This window comes from Oratosquilla oratoria, chromosome 39 (genome assembly GCF_046742065.1).
Source record: "Oratosquilla oratoria isolate Oo_2021 chromosome 39, ASM4674206v1, whole genome shotgun sequence".
Classification (NCBI taxonomy): domain Eukaryota; kingdom Metazoa; phylum Arthropoda; class Malacostraca; order Stomatopoda; family Squillidae; genus Oratosquilla; species Oratosquilla oratoria.
The window spans coordinates 31140291-31161750 of record NC_134815.1 but is presented as its reverse complement, the minus strand read 5'-3'; the positions used below and the strand labels follow the sequence as shown (position 1 = coordinate 31161750).

Here is a 21460-nt window from a genome sequence, read left to right as displayed (position 1 = left end):
AAATTCTTGCATGCAGCATCGGCTGCCATGTGTACAATGCATCACACTACTTGCATTATAAAATATAGTCACTGAAGTATTACTCGTTCTTTTTTACTCTGAGTATTAATAAACTCAGAAAACATTATCAAATCAGTTCATAGATTCCGGTGGTAACTCATGTATAACTAAAAGAATATATACGGTAATCACGATGCTGACGCTGGCATCCTTGTGTACCCACTCGTGCCTCATCGAAGTGGTTAAGCCTTTGGCTACTTCCCTTTTAAGGGGTATGAAGCTCATGGTATATAGATAGATTATAGGGGTTAATCAAAGTCATTTTAACACACTCAGGATAGAGCTACTCCTTAGTTGAATAAAATTAAAGGATGTTAGGCAGAGCAAGGTATATGAAACATGTCATTAAATTTCGAATTTTAACATGCATAATTTTTATAGGAATGTGTTCAGAATGGAGACTGGTGTAATCAAAAGTGGCTTAGAAAAAGGGCTCTCTATTTAGCCTACTTGGCTGGATACCTGAAAGACAAGACAAATTATGTGCTTTCCTGGACTCATCACTGTGGACACCCTCTTCGTCCTACACTCCAGGTTAGTTATTGTTTGATCTGTATTTTCCAGCTTAATTCTTGGTATTTAGTTAGGTTCCCAGATAAAGATGTTAAATGTTTGGGGACTGTTGGTCTCCTGTAAAAGAGAACCAGTCCAATGAATTGATTGACTTATGTCTAGTGAATTTTGTTTCGTAAGTTATACATTATATATTCAAGTGATATAGTTTGATTTTATTCTAGAATGAATTGGATCATTGATATCATGATATATTTCATTTATGAAAGAAATTTGAAACATTTGTTTAGTTCATAAAATGCATTATTTATTAGAAATATTCAACCTATAGGGATAGGTATAGAGATACTGATGTTTCACATATAAATAGGTGGAAGATGAAAGCAACCATAGAAATAAGTGGAAGGTGGTTCTTCATGTGGTTCCTCCCCACAACCACTGGAAGGTTTCTCGCTTCTCACCTGAAAAAGGCAACTTGAGACTGCACTGGTACTACCCTAAAAAGTATTCTCAGCCACAAGGTAAATTCAGTTTTGTGGTAGCCTGCTATGGACAGTTATGTTGGTGTCTTGTTTGCCATGTTTGAAGAGCTCTTTTGAGAATGTTTGGGATTGCATATAATTTTGTTTCAGTCTTAAAAGTTGGGATTTGCTTTTTATCACTTGACCCCATCCATAGTGGGTCTCATTTTCCTTTTTATCCCTGAGTGTGATGTGAGTGGAAGGGGTGAGGATGTCACTTTTGTCACTTTCTGATGCATAGTCATTGCTTTTCAGGTAATATCATGCATTTTGAAAAAAATTATGAAATACTAATATTCCATCCTTGTGCAAGACCTCATGAACATACAATGGTTTAAGGATAAGAATGTTCTAATCTTCATAGACATGCACATGATATGTTTTTTGTTTTGTTTTTTCTCCTTTCCATAAACCAAAGACACAGGACCAGCAACTCCAGACTACAATTGGGCCTGTGCTGTGGATGTGGTAATGGGTGAGCACCAGCAGGCTTTAGATGCAGCACTTTCTTTGCAGCCAAGTTTGATTGAAGGAGTGAAGTTAATAAAGGTGTGGTTGCATCAGCGAGGAATGGGCAGTGTAAGTCTGGCAAAAAAGCTTGGGATGGTGAAAAACCACTAAAAAATTTTGATCTATATACCCTCCTCCTTTCTTAAACACCCACAAACCCTTCTTTTCCTTGACAATTACTTCTTCTGTTCTCTTCCTAATCCTCTCGCATAACACCCTCATATACACCCAATTCTTGTGACATGTATCATATTTTTCATACACCATGGGACCAACTATGGGTACCTGCACATAGTAGTCCTGCAAGATGGACAATGGAGTCGCTCATTTTCAATCAGTTATATAGAAAATGTCCCATACAGACAGAAATCTAAAGAGATCAGTAGGAGGTTTCAGGGACTGTTGCCAGCCACTGTATGCTGCAGGTTTTCCACTTAGTGAAACCCAAGGCAATAACTAATTGATTCAAACACTGTCTCAGAAACATTGAGACTCTTCCTCTCTGTCTTCCTTATATTCAAGTATATGTATGCTGTGTCAAGTATATGTATGTGTGTCTCTGTCTTCCTTATAAGTATATGTATGCTGTGTCTTGTCTCCCTGTCCTCTCCTTTATATGGGGGGACAGAGAGGGGGGGTCGCCGATTTAATGAAGCGGCCTTGCTGTGGATGTGCTGTGTCTTGCGGCACTGCTTCTGACCCAGGGCAGTGGACAGGGTGCAGGGATGACCCATCATCTAGGAGGTGCTAAGATGGAAGGGAGGGTGGAGGGGTGTGGAGTGTTTTCGGGGATGGAATGGGTGGGAATGATTTTATGCCTTTTCCTTTTTGGCTACCTCCCTAGTAAGGGGGAAAAAGCCTTGGTATATGTATGTATGTGTCTTGCTGCATTGCTTCTGACCTAGGGCAGTGGGCAGAATACCAGGATGAGGGGTCATCCATGAGGAGCTTAAGATGGGAGAGAAGAAAGGGTGGTGGATGGGGGTGGAATGGGTACTTGACTACCTATGTTGTAAGGGGGAAAACAGACAATCATTCCTTTACTTAATCTTCTTTTTGCTTCCATCCCCATGTGCTTATTTTTTGTAACAATTTTCATTCTGCCCAGACATTTACTTGTTACCTGTGCTCTGTTATTCACTTCCACATTACCATTCACTACCACATGTGACCCAGGGCAGCACTAAAGTGATATGTAGGGATTTAGAATTGGTGGGTGAGAATGCAGGAGATCAGGGTGAGTGGGAAATGGCTGTTCTGCAAAAAGGGACAGAGGGGGGTCACTGATTAAGTGAAGTGGCCTTGGTGTGGATGTACTGTGTCTTGAAGCATTGTTTCTGACCCAGGACAGTGGATGGGATACAGGAATGACCCATCATCCATGAGGAGTTTAAGATGAAAGGGTGGTGGATGGGAGTCAGTACATGCCTTTTGACTTGGCTACTTTCCTTATAAGGCTAAGAATGGAAGAGCATGAGAAATGAATCAATCGTTATTTGTGGATGACACTATGTGATTGATAACACTTTATTATTACATACATACATACTATACCAAGGGCTTTTCCCCCTTTCTTAATCTTCCCATCCATGTGCATGTTGAACAGTTGTGGTGACATCACATCCTTGATGCTGCCCCTCACTCATTATAGTTATTCAGTATTTCCATTCTCAACTCACATATGCCCAATTCCTCTCAATTAACTCATGCCCATACACATTACCTACCGCACTCTTTTAACAGTCTGATCCCACTGAAGCTACTATTATCAAAAGTAAGGCACAGAAAAGAGAAATGTATCACAGTTGCATATATGTGTCTACTTTTTTAAATCGCTATCAGTAACTTGTCTGTTATTTTTGCTGAAATATTTGTGTCAGTCTGACTTAAAATCTATAAGTACAGCAAGAGCTTATGTTGCTGAGTTTATTTTAATTAAAGAAATTATTGCAGGGATTAGGAGGATTTGGTGGTCACCTTGTGAGCATGTTTGTGCTACATTTGCTGAACATCCATAAAATTAATATACAGAGCTCTGGATACCAGGTCTTCCGCAGTGCCCTTGTGGCTTTAAGTAAGTGAACTTCCCTGGCTATTGGCATTAGTGTTAGTTATTTAGATATATAGTAACCCTCTGTATAAAGGGGAAAGGGTCTTGTGGTATATATATGTATGTCTATAAATATAGAGAAAACATCAGCATACCCAGTTGATGTATATTTCTTGGTGGTCTTCATCCAGTATATGTCATAGATAGGAAGGAGAGGGATCACTTGGGATATGCATTAGCTTGTTTTTAATTCTATTGAGTGATGATTTGATTTATTATTGATGGTGCTGTAGGTGTGATACATATATACCAAAAGGCTTCTTCCCTCTCATAAGGGAGGTAGCCATGATATATCTTTATGATGATGGTATGGTTTAACGTCACAAACTCCCCCTGTCGGGAGGCTAGGACGGTACCCCTTTACAGAGGGCTTTGTAGCTTGGAATTTAATGAACCATGCCTTTGGTTCAACGTTGCTGGTGGTAGGGTTAGAACCGCCATCCCCTCGACCATTGCCGCAAGTAACGACACCCTAACCCGCTCGGCCAGCGAGCTTAGTACATGTAAACATGCCTTCATGTACAAATTATAACTCATGTGGTACATCACTATTATACAGGCACTGGAGACTGGACTACTGAAGGGTTGAGTATGGCTGGTCAACCTCCTGAAGGAGGTCCAACATTACAACAGTTCCATGAGGCATATGAAGTTGTCTTTGTGGACAACACCGGCTTTGTTAATTTGGCTGCAATGCTCAGCAGGGCAGATTTCTGTCGGGTAAGGTTTTGTTTCATGTCTAATTTCTACAAGGTGGCCATGATACATTATTTCTCTTATTTCTATATAATTTCGTTTTACATTGTTGCTTCAGGTTAGACTAGATTTCTTCCGAGTTAAATGAAATTGACATCAGCAGGAACAAAATGTTAAGAAATACATTTCTGGGGTGAAGGATTAATAGACAGATCCATGTCATTACAAGTGAGCCCCAATTGCTGAATAGCCAAGGTGCACCTTCTAGTGACAAAGTTTCTACTTTACTTCATTGCTATTATAGATGCAACATTGTGGAGTGGCACTCAGTCCCTGGGTCTTGACTAGAAATAAGTGGATTTGACCAGTGACTGTTGCCAGTTCTTCAAATATGGGGATCCTGTGAACGTTCCGTAAGGGTGCAAATTAGTTCATCATAACTTAGAATCTTAGATAATTCTTTAAGCTCTTGTCCAGCAATTTTATTCAGCTGTAGAGATGCCTTTTATAAGGCAAAATGTTAACCCCATTTCAGTTCAGCTTAGTCAGGCACATCAGGTTCACATTTATTTTTTCACATGGAACACAAATATCTCCTGCAGTCCATGCTCACTCATGAGAATCTTTTTGTTATCATATATTTCATTATAGTTGCAGCAGTATAGTTGATGTATTTTACAGTTGAAACATGAGGCTGGTAGAGCCTTGCAAGTTCTGGACAGACATACTGAGGACAACTTTGAGATGCTCTTCATCAGCCGGGTGGACTTTCTTCAGTCTTTCGATCAGATTCTGTGTATAAAGTAAGAATCCATATCAGTGTTATACTACTGTAACTGTTAACAGTATTAGTATATATTTATCTGTAACTTATTTATTTTCCTCTGTACTTGGAATTTAAGGACTTCTTTGGGGCACCCCTATATAGCAGAGCTATACATCATTCATCTGTATTAGAATAGAATCCTTGCTCATAATGGAATGATAAGATGCTTTTTAACTACTGTTGCCCCTCTTACCCATACCCCTTGAACCTATTCTTTTCCTATTCTGATTGTTGCTGTGGGTTTTGGGGCCAAGGGAGAATGTCACCACTGTGATCTTGTGTGTAATAAAATGCAACTAAAGATGTTGTGAGGAGACAAGGGATGCCTTACTTGATATTTTTCTCTTGTTGCTGTCCTGTACCATTTCTCTGAATTTCATTTCCTTGTTTTGCCTACCCTGTGGTGGGGGGAAAAGAATACTGCCACCAAGTATTTCCATTTGGATCATAAGAGGTGAGAAAAATGGGACGGGGATTGGGACCAGACATCCATCTCCCTGTAGCCCCACAGGGGACATTCCTAAAAAAAAGTAAAGGCATAAGAGGGTCTAGGAGTTTTCCAACTAGCACCCTAAGGTTTGGGTCTTTTAATGGGTGTGGATGTGGTACAGATGAGAGTAAAAGGGAAGAGAGAGGTAGTATGTTTGTGAGAAGAAAGATGGATGTGTTGGCTTTGAGTGAAACTAAGTTGAGAGAGAAGGGTAATTGTGAGTTTGGGAGGGTAATTGGGAGGTTCTCAGGAGTGAAGAGAGGGAGAGAAGTGGTGGCTATACTAGTAAGTGAAGAGATAGGTAAACGTATAGTGGAGTGGAAGGAGGTTTCCTCAAGGATAATGTGAATGAAGGTGAAACTGGGAAAGGAGATGTAGTTTTTTGTAAGTGCATATGGGCCTGGTAGTGAGAAGAGTGTAGAAGAAAGGGAGGCTTTTTGGATAGATTTAAATGAGTGCATAGAGGGATTAGGGAGGAATGTTAGTGTAGTAGTATTGGGAGACCTTAATGCTAGGGTAGGAAATGAACCAATTGATGGAGTGGTTGGGAAATGTGGAGTTCCAGGAAAGAATCGTAGTGTAGAGGTGATGGTGGAGATGTGTCTAGAAAGAGAGTTGATGATAGCAAATAGTGTTTCGGAAGAAAGTCAAGCATAGAGGGATTAGGGAGGAATGTCAGTGTAGTAGTATTGTGAGACCTTAATACTAAGGTAGGAAATGAATCCCAGTGGTGGGGGCAAAAGAATACTGCCACCAAGTATTTCCACTTGGATCGTAAGAGGCAAGAAAAACGAGACGGGGTTGGGACCAGGCATCCTTCTCCCTGTAGCCCCACAGGGGACATTCCTAAAAAAAAGTAAAGGCATAAAAGGGTCTAGGAGTTTTTCAACCAGCACCCTAAGGTTTGGGTCTTTTAATGTGCGTGGATGTGGTACAGATGGGAGTAAAAGGGAAGAGATAGGTAGTATGTTTGTGAGAAGAAAGATGGATGTGTTGCAGATGACACTGCGCTTGTAGCAGGATCAGAGGAGGGATAGAGGAAGTTGGTGACAGAGTATGGGAGAGTGTGTGAAAGAAGAAAATTGAAGATAAATATGGGTAAAAGTAAGGTGATTAGATGTACAAGGAGTGAAAGTGGCAGCAGACTGGAAGTGAGCATTAAGGGAGAGCGACTGGAGGAAGTGGATAGTTTTAGATACTTGGGTGTAAATGTGGCAGGAAAGGGTGGAGTGGAGGTAGAATGTAGATTGAGAGAAGCGAGTAAATGCCTTGGTGGATTAAAAAGTGTAATGAGGAATAGACATTTGGGAATGGAGGCTAAGAGGAGATTGTATGAAGGAGTGATTGTGCCAACAGCACTGTATGGGGCAGAAACATGGAACATAAAAGAGGAGTTTGAATGTGTTTGAGATGAGGTGCCTGAGAAGTATGATAGGGGTTACTAGGCTGGATAGAGTGAGAAATGAGGAGGTGAGGAGGAGAACAGGGATGGTAAGGGAGCTGGGAAATAGAGTTGATGAAAGAGTATTAGGATGGTTTGGACACATGGAAAGAATGAGTGAAGAAAGACTAGTAAAAAAGGTGTGGAAGCCAGATGTGGAAGGAGTGAATATGAGGGGGCGACCTAGGATGAGATGGATGGATGGGGTGAAAGGGGCTTTGGGGAAGAGAGGAATGTCTGTTGAGGAAGTATGGGAGAGGACAGAAGACGGGTTTATTGAGAATGGTTGTATATGGATGATGTGATGCATGAGGTGGAATGGGTGGGGGGTTGAGGTAGTACGTGTAAGAAAAATTTGACGTAGCCCAAAGGGATTTCTCCCTGTCTTCTCCTTTTCTGCATGAGGGGACGGAGAGGGGGGGGGTCACCAATTTAATGAAGTGGCCTTACTGTGGATGTGCTGTGTCTTGCAACAGTGCTTCTGACCCAGGGCAGTGGACAGGATGCAGGGAGGGGAGTATAGTGTATTTAGGGATGGAATGGGTGGGAATTGTTTTTATGCCTTTTCCATTTTGGCTACCTCCCTTGTAAGAAAGAAAAAGCCTTTGGTATATGTAAGTATATAAAAAATCAAGATCAGAGTAGGACTCTAACCATGACTAAGCCACCAAGGGTTGATATGTTCTTTGTACCAATCCTGTCTGTATCCATACCCTTTCACATCAATCATTTAGTCCTCTGTCATATTCTGTAATTCCATATCTATCTCTCAAGCATATATTTCTGATTTAATTGATGGTAGCTTGGTTTTTACAATTTCTTTTTAGGTTAAATAAAGAAGACATTAAAAATGCCATCAGATGTTCTCCACAAGAACTAGAAGGAAAGTTAATGGACAATGGAGGTGACCTACGAAGGCCAGGCTGGGCAAGCATCCTGACGACACTAAGAAATGGTCTTGGGGAGAGGGTTGTCCTTCTGGCCACCAAGAATAATGGTTCTGCAGTCTGGCCTTTAGAGGAGTGCCCTCCAGTTCTAGAAACACACCTCACTTTGGGCCTTCTGCTAGATCCAGTGCATGCTATAGGTCTTCTCACAAAGGTAAAGGTTGAATTTTTTATGTTTGAGTGTGGATTCTTTGGAGGGAGTGTTTCTTCCTAATCAAAAGTGTATTTCACAGTTTCTTGTATTTAGGTGTTATTGCATAGACTGATGTACTTCATCTCATATAATCTTATTATTATTATTATTATTATTATTATTATTATTATTTTTTTTTTTTTTTCATAATTAAGAAATGTGGAGGGAGTGAACATGAGGGGACGTCCTAGGATGAGATGGATGGATGGGGTGAAGGGGGCTTTGGGGAAGAGGGGAATGTCTGTGGAGGAAGGACGGGAGAGGACAGAAGACGGGTGAATGGAGAATGGTTGTATATGGATAATGTTGTGATGCATGAGGTGGAATGGGTGGGGGAATGGGAGTGAGGTAGCATGTGTGAGCAAAATTTGATGCAGCCCGAAGGGATTTCTCCCCGTCTTCTCCTTTTATGCAGGGGGGGGTCGCCAATTTAATGAAGCGGCCTTGCTGTGGGTGTGCTGTTCTTTGCGACACTGCCTCTGACCCAGGGCAGTGGACAAGGTGCAGGGATGACCCATCATCCAGGAGGTGCCAAAATAAGAGGGAGAGTGGAGGGGAATGGAGTGTATTTAGGGATGAAATGGATGGGAATGATTTTATGCCTTTTTCTTTTTGGCTACCTCCCTTGTAAGGGGGAAAAAGCCTTGGTATATGTATGTATAATTAAGAAAAGAAATTAAATGTGGGAGTGAAGTTTGTTTACTTGTGTGGCAAGATTAGATTAAAATGGTGGATATGATTTATTAAGAGGACAAGGAATTCTTGAAAGTTAGGACCAATGATGGGCACCTGCAAGTGATATTGCTATAAAATAAATCTTGAGAGAAAATTTTTTTTGCTACCATCTAAAATCCATCAACATCCTTGCTTTCATCAGGCCATCTCTCCAGGCCAAGTCCAAGATCTCTTATCATTTTGGACTATGTTCTCCACTGTTTCACACAAGGAGAGCTGACATCCAGTGACTACTCTACTCCTACTTTTACCATAAGCCAGTGATATGAAACTGTCTTACACTAATACAACACAAACAACAATCCATGATTTCTTCCCAAAGAAGAGGAAAAGAGAGAGAGAGATAAGTAGATATATGTGAATGTTTCATGAGGTTATATTTTACTATTTTCTTCATTCAGGGACCAGCATCTGAGACTCCAGAGGCTGGAGTGTTCCAGTCGTTCTGGGGTGACAAGTGTAGCTTGAGACGTTTTCAAGATGGCAGTTTTCATGAAGCTGTATTGTGGGCAGAGCCCACAGAGCCTGTGTCAAAGAGGCGCCTCATCTCAGGAGCCATTGTTAAGTATTTGCTGTCACGACACTTCAGCATCAACAAAGTTCATTATGTAGCATCACAGCTGGAAGAGGTCATTGGATTACCCCAGAGTTTAGTTGATATAAGGTAAGACAAGATTAATCCCTTTAAAGAAAAGTTTTCCCTTATTTGAATAAGATTGCTTGTTGACAATATGAACTTGGCATATAAAGAAAATAACCAATTAAGATAAAATGGAAAACAGGTGTTGGATAAGTGAATGGTAGGCCAGCTACCTCCCTTATAAGGGGGAAGAGGTTTGGTATATGTATACACAGTGTTAATAGAAATATAATGGTTTAGAAATGTATGTTCAAAGTGAAATTGAAGTCAATACAGTATATCCAAAGATAAGAGCAATTTGAGCAAAAGGTTGATTGAAAGTAAGGTAATGATAGTATCCAAACCTGTAGGACACAATTTTGATATCCAATTGAATAGAGAAAGAATGGAGGATATGAATATCAAGAAATGGATATATATATATGAAAGTGGAAGAATATAGGAAGAGAATGGCAGTGAAATGAAGGTAACTTCAGAGAATTATGGAGAAGTAATGGAATGTCAGTAGAATCAATTAAATAAATGCATGAAGCAATAGTCGTATGCTATGTATGGGAGTTTGGTCTGGATGATGAATGTGATAAGTTGTGTGGAGGGAGTGGAAATAAGATGTTTAAGGGAAATTTGACATATTATGGAGTGATACAGTTTATAAAAGGGATGGGTTCAGATGGAATTGAGATAATAGTGAATATTCTCGAAGGATTAGTAAATCTATGGTGCTAGGAGTGATCAGTATGAGAACCCAGGTGATATTACCAGGTGCTGTGGGTGTCCAATCAGTGAAACTTGAGGCAATAGATATTATCATTTGTGCTGATGATATCAATATGTACCAGAAGGTCTCCTGTAGAGTTTGTCTTCCACTGTGTGAAGAAAGAAGATTTATATTTTCCATTGAAATTTAAAAAGACCCATTCTCATTCTAAATGGTTCTGGAGAGATTTTTTCATAGATACTAAAAGGTTATGTGTTCAAATATAGTTGTTCTATTGTTTTTGCAGATATGGAACTGGTGAGGAGAGTACGTCAGCTGCCATTAAGGCCTGTGATTCTTTGTCACGTGTGCTACGTTCACTGGAATTACCCCTGAGTATCACTTCTATTAATCCCACATCAGATGTTCACAGACATGCTCGGGTCTTCCCTCCATTAGGACCGCATAAGGCAAGTGATTATGTTTGTGTTTAATAATGATACATACATACATATACCAAGGCTTTTTCCCCCTTCCAAGGGAGGTAGCCAAAAAGGGAAAGGCACAAAAACACTCCCACCCATTTCATCCCTAAATACACTCCACACCCCTCCCACCCTTCCTCTCATCTGAGCACCTCCTGGATGACGGGTCATCCCTGCACCCTGCCCACCGCCCTGGGTCAGAAGCAGTGTCGCAAGACACAGTACATCCACAGCGAGGCCGCTTCATTTAATCGGCGACCCCCCCTCTCCGTCCCCCTTTGCATATAAGGCGAGGACGGGGAGAAATCCCTTCGGGCTGCGTCAAAATTTACTCACACATACTACCCCACCCCACCCCCTTCCCCGCCCATTTCTCCTCATGCAGTCACAACATCATCCATATACAACCATTCTCCACTCACCTCTGTCTTCCGTCCTCTCCCTTCCTTCCTCAACAGACATTCCCCTCTTCCCCAAAGCCCCCTTCACCCCATCCATCCACCTCATCCTAGGACGTCCCCTCATGTTCACTCCCTCCACATCTGCCTTCCATACCTCTTTTACTAGTCTTTCTTCTCTCATTCTTTCCATGTGTCCAAACCATCCTAATATTCTTTCATCAACCCTATCTCCCAAATCCTTTTTCACCCCTGTTCTCCTCCTCACCTCCTCATTTCTCACTCTATCTAGCCTAGTAACCCCCACCATACTTCTCAGACACCTCATCTCAAACACATTCAAACTCCTTCTCTCTTCTTCTCTTATGTTCCACGTTTCTGCCCCATACAGTGCTGTTGGCACAATCACTCCTTCATACAGTCTCCTCTTTGCATCCATTCCCAAATGTCTATTCCTCATTACACTCTTTAAACCACCAAGGCATTTACTCGCTTCTCTCAATCTACATTCTACCTCCACCTTCACTCCACCTTTTCCTGCTACACTTGCACCTAAGTATCTAAAACTATCCACTTCCTCCAGTCGCTCTCCCTTAATGTTCACTTCCAGTCTACTGCCACTTTCACCCCTTGTACATCTCATCACCTTACTTTTACCCACATTTATCTTTAGCTTTCTTCTATCACATACTCTCCCAAACTCTGCCACCAGCTTCCTCAATCCCTCCTCTGACCCTGCCACAAGCGCAGTGTCGTCCGCAAACAACAGCTGGCTCACCTCCCACTTTTCTCCATTTTCTTTAACCATCTCCAATCCCTGACTCACTACCCTAGCATTCACCTCTCGCACCACCCCATCCATGTATAAGTTGAACAGCCAGGGCGACATAACGCATCCTTGACGAAGTCCCACCTTTACTTCAAACCACTCACTCTCTCCATTTCTAATCCTAACACATGCTCTACTACTCTCATAAAAACTCTTGACAGCTCCCAAAAGCTTTCCTCCTAACCCATAAATCTGCATAACCTCCCACAGTGCTTTTCTGTCTACCCTATCATAAGCCTTTTCCAGATCCATGAAAGCCCAAAAAACATCCTTCCCCTTTCCTATAGCTTTCTCACATATCTGTCTTACCACAAAGATCTGATCTACACAACCTCTACCCGTCCTAAATCCACACTGTTCCTCACCAATTACGCCCTCTGTTCCTCGCTGTGGATGTACTGTGTCTTGCGACACTGCTTCTGACCCAGGGCGGTGGGCAGGGTGCAGGGATGACCCGTCATCCAGGAGGTGCTCAGATGAGAGGAAGGGTGGGAGGGGTGTGGAGTGTATTTAGGGATGAAATGGGTGGGAGTGTTTTTATGCCTTTCCCTTTTTGGCTACCTCCCTTGGAAGGGGGAAAAAGCCTTGGTATATGTATGTATGTTCCTCTCCTAATCCTCTCAATTAAGATCCTCCCATAAGCCTTCCCTACTACACTCAACAGGCTAATCCCTCTGAAATTACTACATTCACACTTGTCCCCTTTTCCCTTGTAAAGAGGAACTATACAGGCACTACTCCAGTCCTCCGGTACTCTACCCTCTCTCCAGCAAACATTAAATAACCTCACCAACCAGTCCACCATCACTGCACCTCCCTTTTTCAGACATTCTACATGACATCCATCCAGACCAGGTGCCTTACCTGCTTTCATCATCTTTACAGCTGCCTTCACCTCATCCTTCCTTATTTCTCCTCCATTCTCCTCACTCATCACTCTCATTTTCTTCGCATTTCCCACTGCAGCTATCTTTCCTTCCCTATCCTCCTTCACATTCAGCAACTCCCTAAAATATTCTGCCCATCTTCCCCTCACTGCCATCTCTTCCATTATCAACTCTCCATCTGTACCTTTTACCTTTTCTTCCCTACTTGATTCGCCTCCTCTTCCTCTCTTAATTTCTTTCCAAAACATCTTTTTATTACTTTCAAAATTTTCTGTCATACTCCTACCCCATTTCACATCTGCTCTCCTCTTTGCCTCCTTTACCTTTTGCTTTACTTCTCTTTTCTTTTCTTTGTACGTCTCATATGACTCCCCTGTCCTCTTTTGTAACCAATCTGTGAATGCTCGCTTCTTCTCTTCTACAGCCTTCTTTGTTTCCTCATCCCACCATTCACTACCCTTTCTTCTATTTCCCCCTGTCCTTCTTGTTCCACACACCATCCTTGCACACTTAAAGACTCCCTCCTTGAACCATCCCCATTCCTCCTCCACACCCATCTCTACTCTATCCTTTACTCCCTCCCACTCCTCCTTCAGCTTCTTTTCGTACTCCTTCTCCTTTTCCTTTTCATTCAAGGAGTTCACTCTAAGAACCTCCCTACCTTTTGTCCCTTTCCTCCTTCTCCATCTATCCTCCACTCTCAGCTTACCTTCCACCAAAAAATGATCTGATATTCCCCCACCCTCTCCCCTTAGCACATGTACATCCTTAACTCTTCCTATCATAATCCTATTTACCACTACATAATCCATTAGCGCTCTATCTACCACCCTTCCCTCCACCACCCTCTCCCATGTGTACTTATGCTTGACTTTCTTCCGAAACACTGTATTTGCTATCATCAACTCTCTTTCTAGACACATTTCCACCATCAACTCTCCACTACGATTCTTTCCTGGAACTCCACACTTCCCAACCACTCCATCGATTGGACCATTTCCCACCCTAGCATTAAGGTCTCCCAGTACTTTTACATTGACATTTCTTCCTAAACCCTCTATGCACTCATTTAAATCTATCCAGAAGGCCTCCCTTTCTTCCATGTTCTTCTCACTGCCCGGCCCATATGCACTTACAAAGACCCACATATCCTTTCCCAGTTTCACCTTCATCCACATTATCCTTGAGGATAATGATACTGGTGATAATAAATATTATTTTGAGTTTTAGTTTTTGTTGGAGAAAAATAAAGTGGAGGATCTTTAGTCCCATCACTGTCCCATTTGATTTCCCTCAATGACATGCATGGGATCAGTTGCAGTCCTCCTTTATGCTATCAACTTGCATCTATTACCACTCCTAAGGCTTCACCTCTTCCTTTTCTGAAACATTTTTGGTGAGGGGAGAAGAACGCCACCACCTTGTTTCCATGTGCTGTAAAAGGCAGCTAAATGGGATGGATTGAGTGGACTAAGGATCCTCTTCTCTCAATTTTCCTCTTGCAAAGAGTCAACACATAAGAGGGTCTGGGAGGAGCACCCCAGCCAGAACCTTAACCTCTTCCATACAATGATGCCTGTGTAGGCATCATGAGGCATGAGTGGGTATACGAGGATGCTGGTGTCAATGTCTTGATTGTATTTATTTTGTAGTTGTAGCTGAGTGACCCCCAAATTCTGTGAACTGGTTTGATCATGTTTACTGTGTTTATTATACTCAGAGTGAAAGAGATTTAGTAATACAGCCGTGACTTTATATTTTATAAAGCAAGTAGTGTGATGCATCATACATTAGGCATTTGATGTTGTGTGCAAAAATTTGACTTGTATTGAAGAGGTTAATTGGGTCCTTGACTGTGCATGGATGTGGTATGGATATGAGTAAAAGGGAAATGCTTGATAGTGTATTTGTGAAAAGGTGGATGTGTGAACATTGAGTGAAACGAAACTGAAAGGGAGAGATGAGTTGGAGATTAAGAGCATGGGAAGTAGGATGTCAGGAGTGGTTAGAGGGTGAGGGAGGGAAGGAGTGGCACTTGTTTAGTGATGAGATGGCTAAGTGCATATTGAAGTGGAGAGAAATGTCATTAAGGATGATGTGGGTAAAGATGAGATTAGGATGGGAGCTATAGGCATTTGTGAGTTCACATGGCCAGGCTGTGATAAAAATGAGAAGAAATTAGGTTTTTGGAGTGATATCAGTAAGTGTGCGGAGAGTTTTAGGAATGTGAATGTTGTGGTGTTGGGGGACCTTAATGCTAGAGTAAGGTGTGATCCAGTCGATTGAGAAGTAGTGAGTTATGGGGTGGGAGGAGGAAACAATAGCAGAGATGCTGGACATGAATATTGAAAGGGATGTGATGATAGCATACACAGTGTTTAAGAAGAGAGATAAGCATAAGAATATATAAGTGAGGGTGGAGGATAGGAAGGTAGTCAAGAGGGCATTAACTTCTTCAATACGAGTCAAATTCTCATTGGCAGCATCAGCTGCCCCATGTACGATAATGCATCACAATACTCGCATTATTAAATATGAAGTTACAGTTATATTACTTGTTCTCTTTCACTCGACTATTAATAACCATGGAAAATATGATCTGGCCAGTTCACAGAACATAGGGGTCACTCGACTATAACTAAAGAATGAATATAATCAATACGCTGATGCCAGCATCCTCGTATACCCATTTGTGCCTCATGATGCCTACGTAGGCGTCATTATATGGAAGGGGTTAATGGGTTATGTATTATTGCCTGAAAGAAGGATTGGAAAAGTTCAGGATATGAATAAATTCATAGGACACAATGGAATAAATTACCATTATTTGGTGGAAAGAAAATTAAAAGTAGAGGTAAGATGGAAAGAGAAGTAAACAGGTGGAGGCCAAGAGGTGCTGAATGTTAGGAAGTGGAATGAGAATAATGAAATAGAATGCCAAGCAAAGTTGAGAGGAGTAGTGAAAGAGAACCAGGAGTAGAGGAAAAATGGATACGTTTCATGGATGAATTGCTAAAGTGAATGAAGATGGGATTAGGAGGATGGGAGGGAATAGAAAAAAGCCCTGTAAGAGGCTGGTAGATAAAGATAGACAAGTAAGATAGAGGGGTAGGTGGCTAGAATTTAATTTTTATGAATAGGATACTTGGTAAACAATAGCTGCAAAGGAGTTGCATAATCTCGCTCATCTAAAGTTTATAAACAACTGCTAAGGACCAGATTTTAATGTTGATGTAACAATATGTAAACTAAGCCAGTCATGCATTGTTATTGTGATTGCGTGAGTAAGCAGTATTGCTTAAGACATTTGTAACAATCTGTTTGATTGGAAAAAAAGTGGAGGAGAAAATTTTATTGGTTCATGGGAGTAAAGTCACACCCTTTGGGGAGGCACTTAGATGCAAGAGTAAAGATCATTGGACCAGGGAAGTTGTGACATTGGTGCGAGGTGGCTAAGTGAGTAAATTTAGGATTCCAGTGGGGAGTCCCTTGGCGTAAATTGACAAGCCAAGTGTAATATTATTCGGGAAGAAAAGAAGGAAACTTTTACCTCTGTTTAATTCACCCTAGTAAAGAAACATTAACTACTTCCTACAGGAAGATATAAGAATGACATTCTTACGTAAGGCAGTGATGAAAAGAAAGTTGAAAGTGAAAGAAGAAATACAAAGGGAACAGTAAACTGTAGTTACTATTGTGGTGACGGAGGTAACAGGTGGTGCATTGGTAGTATTTCCATGGGCAGGCTCCACACAATGGGGTTGAGGGTAATGAAATTTGAATGTAGGATCAGATGTTGCTTTCCTCATGATTTCATATTTGTTCTTGCAGAGAAATGGGAAGAAGAAAAAGCATCTTACAGGATTTTATTCAGGCTGCATGCTGTCTTCTAAACAACCTATAGATGGTAAGTTAAAAATAGATAAGTGAATGCCCCTGCCTGGAGTATTGGGTGTAGAAGTTTTATGCAGTTGTTACTCTAGATCAGGGATCACCAAACTATTGCCTGTAGGGCAGATCTGGCTTGCAAGCTCAGTTTTCTGCCGGCACACTGCCTATCTACATACCAAGGGCTTTCTACCCCTAATAAGGGGGGTAGGCAAGTCAAAGACACGTACCTACTCTCACCCATTCCACTCCCATCCACCACCCTTTCCCCGCTCTCATCTTACCTTTTCATGGATGACGGGTCACCCCTGTATCCTGCCCACTGCCCTGGGTCAGAGGCAATGTAGCAAGACACAGTGCATCCAGAGCAAGGCCGTTTCACTTAATTGACAACCCCCCTTCTCCATCCCCTCATGCAGAAAAGAAAAGATGGGTAGAAGTCCCTTCAGGTTGTGTCAAAATATCATTCACACATAAACACCCCACACTCCTGCCCCTCCCTTGCATAACAGTATCATATACGCAGTCACTCTTCACTGATCCCTATCTCCTGCCTTCTCCCTTCTTTGCTCAACAGACGTTCCTCTCTCAACACCCTTTTTCACTCCATCCATCTCATACTTGGTCATCCCCTCAAGTTAACTCCTTCCACCTCTGCCTTCCATACCTTTTACTAATCTTTCATGACTTGTTCTTTCCATGTCCAAACCATCCCAATAATCTTTCATCAGCCCTATCTGCCATCTACTTTTCCATTCCCACTCTCCTCCTCACTTCCTCATTTCTCATTCTATCCAACCTTGTAACCCCTACCATACTTCTGAGACATTTCACATCATACACATTTAAACTTTTCCTCTCTGCCTCTCTTAAATTCCAAGTCTCTGCCCCATACAATGCTGTTGGCACAATCACACCTTCATACTGTATATATACATACGTACATATACCAAAGGCTTTTTCCCCCTTACAAGGGAGGTAGCCAAAAAACAAAGGCATAAAAACCATTCCCACCCATTCCATCCCTAATACACTCCACCCTCTACCCTCCCTCTTATCTTGGCACCTCCTGGATGATGGGTCATCCCTGCATCTTGTCCACTGCCCTGGGTCAGAAGCAGTGTCGCAAGACACAGCACATCCACAGCAAGGCCACTTCATTAAATCGGCGACCCGCCCTCTCTGGCCCCTCTTGCAGAAAAGGAGAAGACGGGGAGAAATCCCTTCGGGCTGCATCAAATTTTTCTCACACATACTACCTCACCCCCCATTCCATCTCATGCATCACAACATCATCCATATACAACCATTCTCCATTCACCCCAGTCTTCTGTCCTCTCTCATACATAAAAAAAAAAAAAAGTGAATCAAATAGAAAACTTATTTTTATAGAAAAATTTTGGTACAGTATTCTATCTCTGTATATCAAGAGCTTTTCCCCCTTATAAGGGAGGTAGCTAAGTCAGAGGCATGTACCTATTCCCACCCATTTCACTCCCTTCCACCACCCTTTCCATCTCTCCCATCTCAGCTCCTCATGGATGATGGGTCATCCCTGCATCTGCCAACTGCCCTGGGTCAAATGCAATGCAGCATGACACAGTATATAGAATAATTAATGTGTAAATAAATAAAAATACACAGTATATAGAATAATCAATGTGTAAATAAATATAAAGGTTATGCGGCCTGTGGTTATCATTCTCTCAGTTATCTGGCCTGCTGTAAAAAAAAAATTTTGTTACCCCCTGCTCCAGAGGAGTAATAAGGAGCTAAGAGGAGAAGGAAACAGATGAGTGATGGATGGGAGTGGAATAGGCTAGGGTGGGTGCATGCCTTGATTGGCTAACTCCCTTATAAGGTGCAAGAGGCCCTTGGTATGTAGATAGATATAATCTTTAGAGATTTTAGTGATACTCTTATGGGCCAGAATCACACAACATTCTTTAATGATTGGAGAATAGTCTCAAATTGTAAAGCAGTGCTGAGTCATCTGTAATTTCAACTGTCTGTTCCCTCTTCAATCCATTTTTGATATCCTATACCTCCCATATAACTCCAACACTTAATCTTTCTTTTGCACCTGAGGTAGACATGGTAGGGATGTTGTTTTGGTCAGTAAAGATACCACCTACACATTCCTTATGTTGTAAGAGGTATATAAGAGAGGGAAAGAGAGAGAAACAGACAGAGAGAGAGAGAGGGAGAGAAATGCAATATACCTGGGTTTAGAAATTAGGTTCAATTTTCATGAATTGTGGGGATTTGTGTAGTGGGAATGAGAGGGATGAGGATGTTATTTCCTATGCCTAACCATCTCACTTTAGAGGTATTGGCATATAAGTTATGAATAGAAATAAAGGAATGTTAATTTTTTATATTGGGTTTTGCATAATCATGATTGTGAAATAAGTTCAGGAGTTACATGTTTGTTTATGTAATTCTAGATCTTTGTTTTATCTATTTTTCTTTTTTCTTTTCCCCTCGTAGTTCTGGTGTTCCTTGAAGTGAGTGGTAAGTGGCCAGATGACATTAAAGCAGTCCAGGCAGTGAAGGCACAGTTTTATCTTGAGATGGCAAAACAACTCAGCAAGCATCAAGTCGAAACACAAGCTTCTCCACAACATCTTTATATTATATGGGTAAGTTTAGTAATTGCATTTTAGTAGTTTATATTTAGTGTTAGAGACACTGTGTTGTATTATTGTAAAACTGTTTCTGTGTCACTGGCATGTAGTAGTAGGAGGAGAGGAGCAATAGCTAGATGCTCTGTGTGTGAAAAGGTGAAGGATGTGCAATTAATATTGACAGAGAAATCTTGGGTCCTGGTCTGGAGACCAAGTGTCCTTCCCTCAGGGCTGTAACACCAGATGAAGGTGAGGGTTTTGACAGGTTTTCAAAGATGAGTAGGGAAATTATTTTCTAAGACATCCATCTGGTAGGTACTTCCCCTTTCATTAGTTTAGGAACACCACAAGGACATATTTATGACTTAGCTGTAGTACTTAAGATTTATTTACAAAATTATTCAATTTATATGTATTTTTTTGTACTTATGTATATAATCTTTGTTTACTCCTGCAGGAGGGCTATATATTCAGAATTGAAATTGGATACCGTAAAGAAATATATTTACGTCGCCTAGTTGAAAATCCTGAAGGAGATTATAAAGAGCAGGATACAGAATCTTCAATGCAACTGGAAAAGCGGCTGGAAATGATTCCAAGATTGACATCTGCCATAGCAAGGTAATGGAATTTAGAGTTACAGTTGGCATAAAGGCTTTACTGTTTGATAAAAATTGATCTCACCTGAATTTTTATATTTACATTTCACTAGTAAAGTGTATTAAGGGAGAAAGATTGGAGGGAGTGGATAGCTTTAAATTCTTGGGGGCAAATGTGGTAGGAAAGGGAAGAGTGGAGGTGGAGGTAGAATGTAGATTGAGAGAAGTAAGTAAATGCCATGGGGGATTAAAAAATGTAATGAGAAATAGACATTTGGGAATGGATGATAAGAGGAGATTGTATGAAGGGGTGATTGTGCCAACAACACTGTATGGGGCAAAAACATGGAACATAAGAGATGAAATACCTGAGAGTTATGGAAAGGGTTACTAGGCTGGATGGAGTGAGAAACAAAGGTGAGAAGGAAAGTGAGGGTTGAAAGGGAGCTGGGAGGTAGGGTTGATAAAAGAGTATTGGGATGGTTTGGACACATGGAAAGAATGAGTGAAGAAAGATTATTAAAAGAGGTGTGGAAGGTAGAGGGCATTGGGAAAGAGGGGGGTGGAAGGAAGGGAGAAGGCAGAAGATAGGGGTGAATGGAAAAAGATTGTGTATGGATGATGCTGTAATGCATGGAAGGGAGGGTGGGGGATGGGGGAGTGAGGGAATATGTGTGAATGATATTTTGATGCAGCCCATGCAGTCCAAAGAGATTTCTCCCCATCTCTTTTTCTGCATGAGGGGAGGGTCGCTGATTATATGAAGTGGCACTGCTGTGGATGTGCTGTGTCTTGCTGCATTGCTTCTGACCCAGGAAAGTGGGTGAGATGCAGGGATGATCCGTCATCCAGGAGGAGCCAAGAAAAGAGGGAGAGAAGAGTGATTAATGGAAGTGGAGTATGTTGGGGATGAAATGGGTGGGAGTGGATTTATGCCTTTGATTTTGGCTACCTCCCTTATCCCTTATAAGGAGGAAAAAGCTGTTGGTATATGTATGTATGTATTATTGTTATGACTCCAAGAGGTTACAAGGATGGATAAAGTGAGAAATGATGAGATGAGGTGGAGAGAAGATGGAAAGGGAGCTGGCAGATAGGGTTGATTAAAGAATACAGTCATCCCTCGTTAATCGTGGGGGATACGTTCTCAAAACCCCTGTGAATGGCTAAAACCACGAATACTTTTTTGAGAAAACCATTGAAAATCTACGGAATATCACCGCCAAGACTCGCACTCTCGTGCTTCATTCTAGCCACACTTCTCTACTAACAGTTGAAACCTGCTTTAAATGTCTTCCACTTATAATAAATTCACTTCTCATATATCAGTGGTTAACAAGTACAATTTAATAACAGTAGTGTCACAGT

The 21460-nt window shown here is 41.4% G+C and overlaps 1 protein-coding gene across 1 annotated transcript in view; it reads left to right on the top strand.

Annotated features, from left to right (window-relative positions):
- Mat89Ba (nucleolar protein 6 Mat89Ba) overlaps positions 1–21460 on the top strand; it is a 49519-nt gene that overhangs the window by 17893 nt on the left and 10166 nt on the right. Inside the window, exons 7-18 of the mRNA XM_076176654.1 lie at positions 442–594; positions 944–1094; positions 1513–1673; positions 3558–3678; positions 4274–4434; positions 5092–5213; positions 7995–8268; positions 9444–9706; positions 10687–10849; positions 16810–16885; positions 19357–19508; positions 19951–20114. Coding sequence (XP_076032769.1) covers positions 442–594; positions 944–1094; positions 1513–1673; positions 3558–3678; positions 4274–4434; positions 5092–5213; positions 7995–8268; positions 9444–9706; positions 10687–10849; positions 16810–16885; positions 19357–19508; positions 19951–20114 — 1961 coding nt within the window. The remainder of the gene's footprint in view (positions 1–441; positions 595–943; positions 1095–1512; positions 1674–3557; positions 3679–4273; positions 4435–5091; positions 5214–7994; positions 8269–9443; positions 9707–10686; positions 10850–16809; positions 16886–19356; positions 19509–19950; positions 20115–21460) is intronic.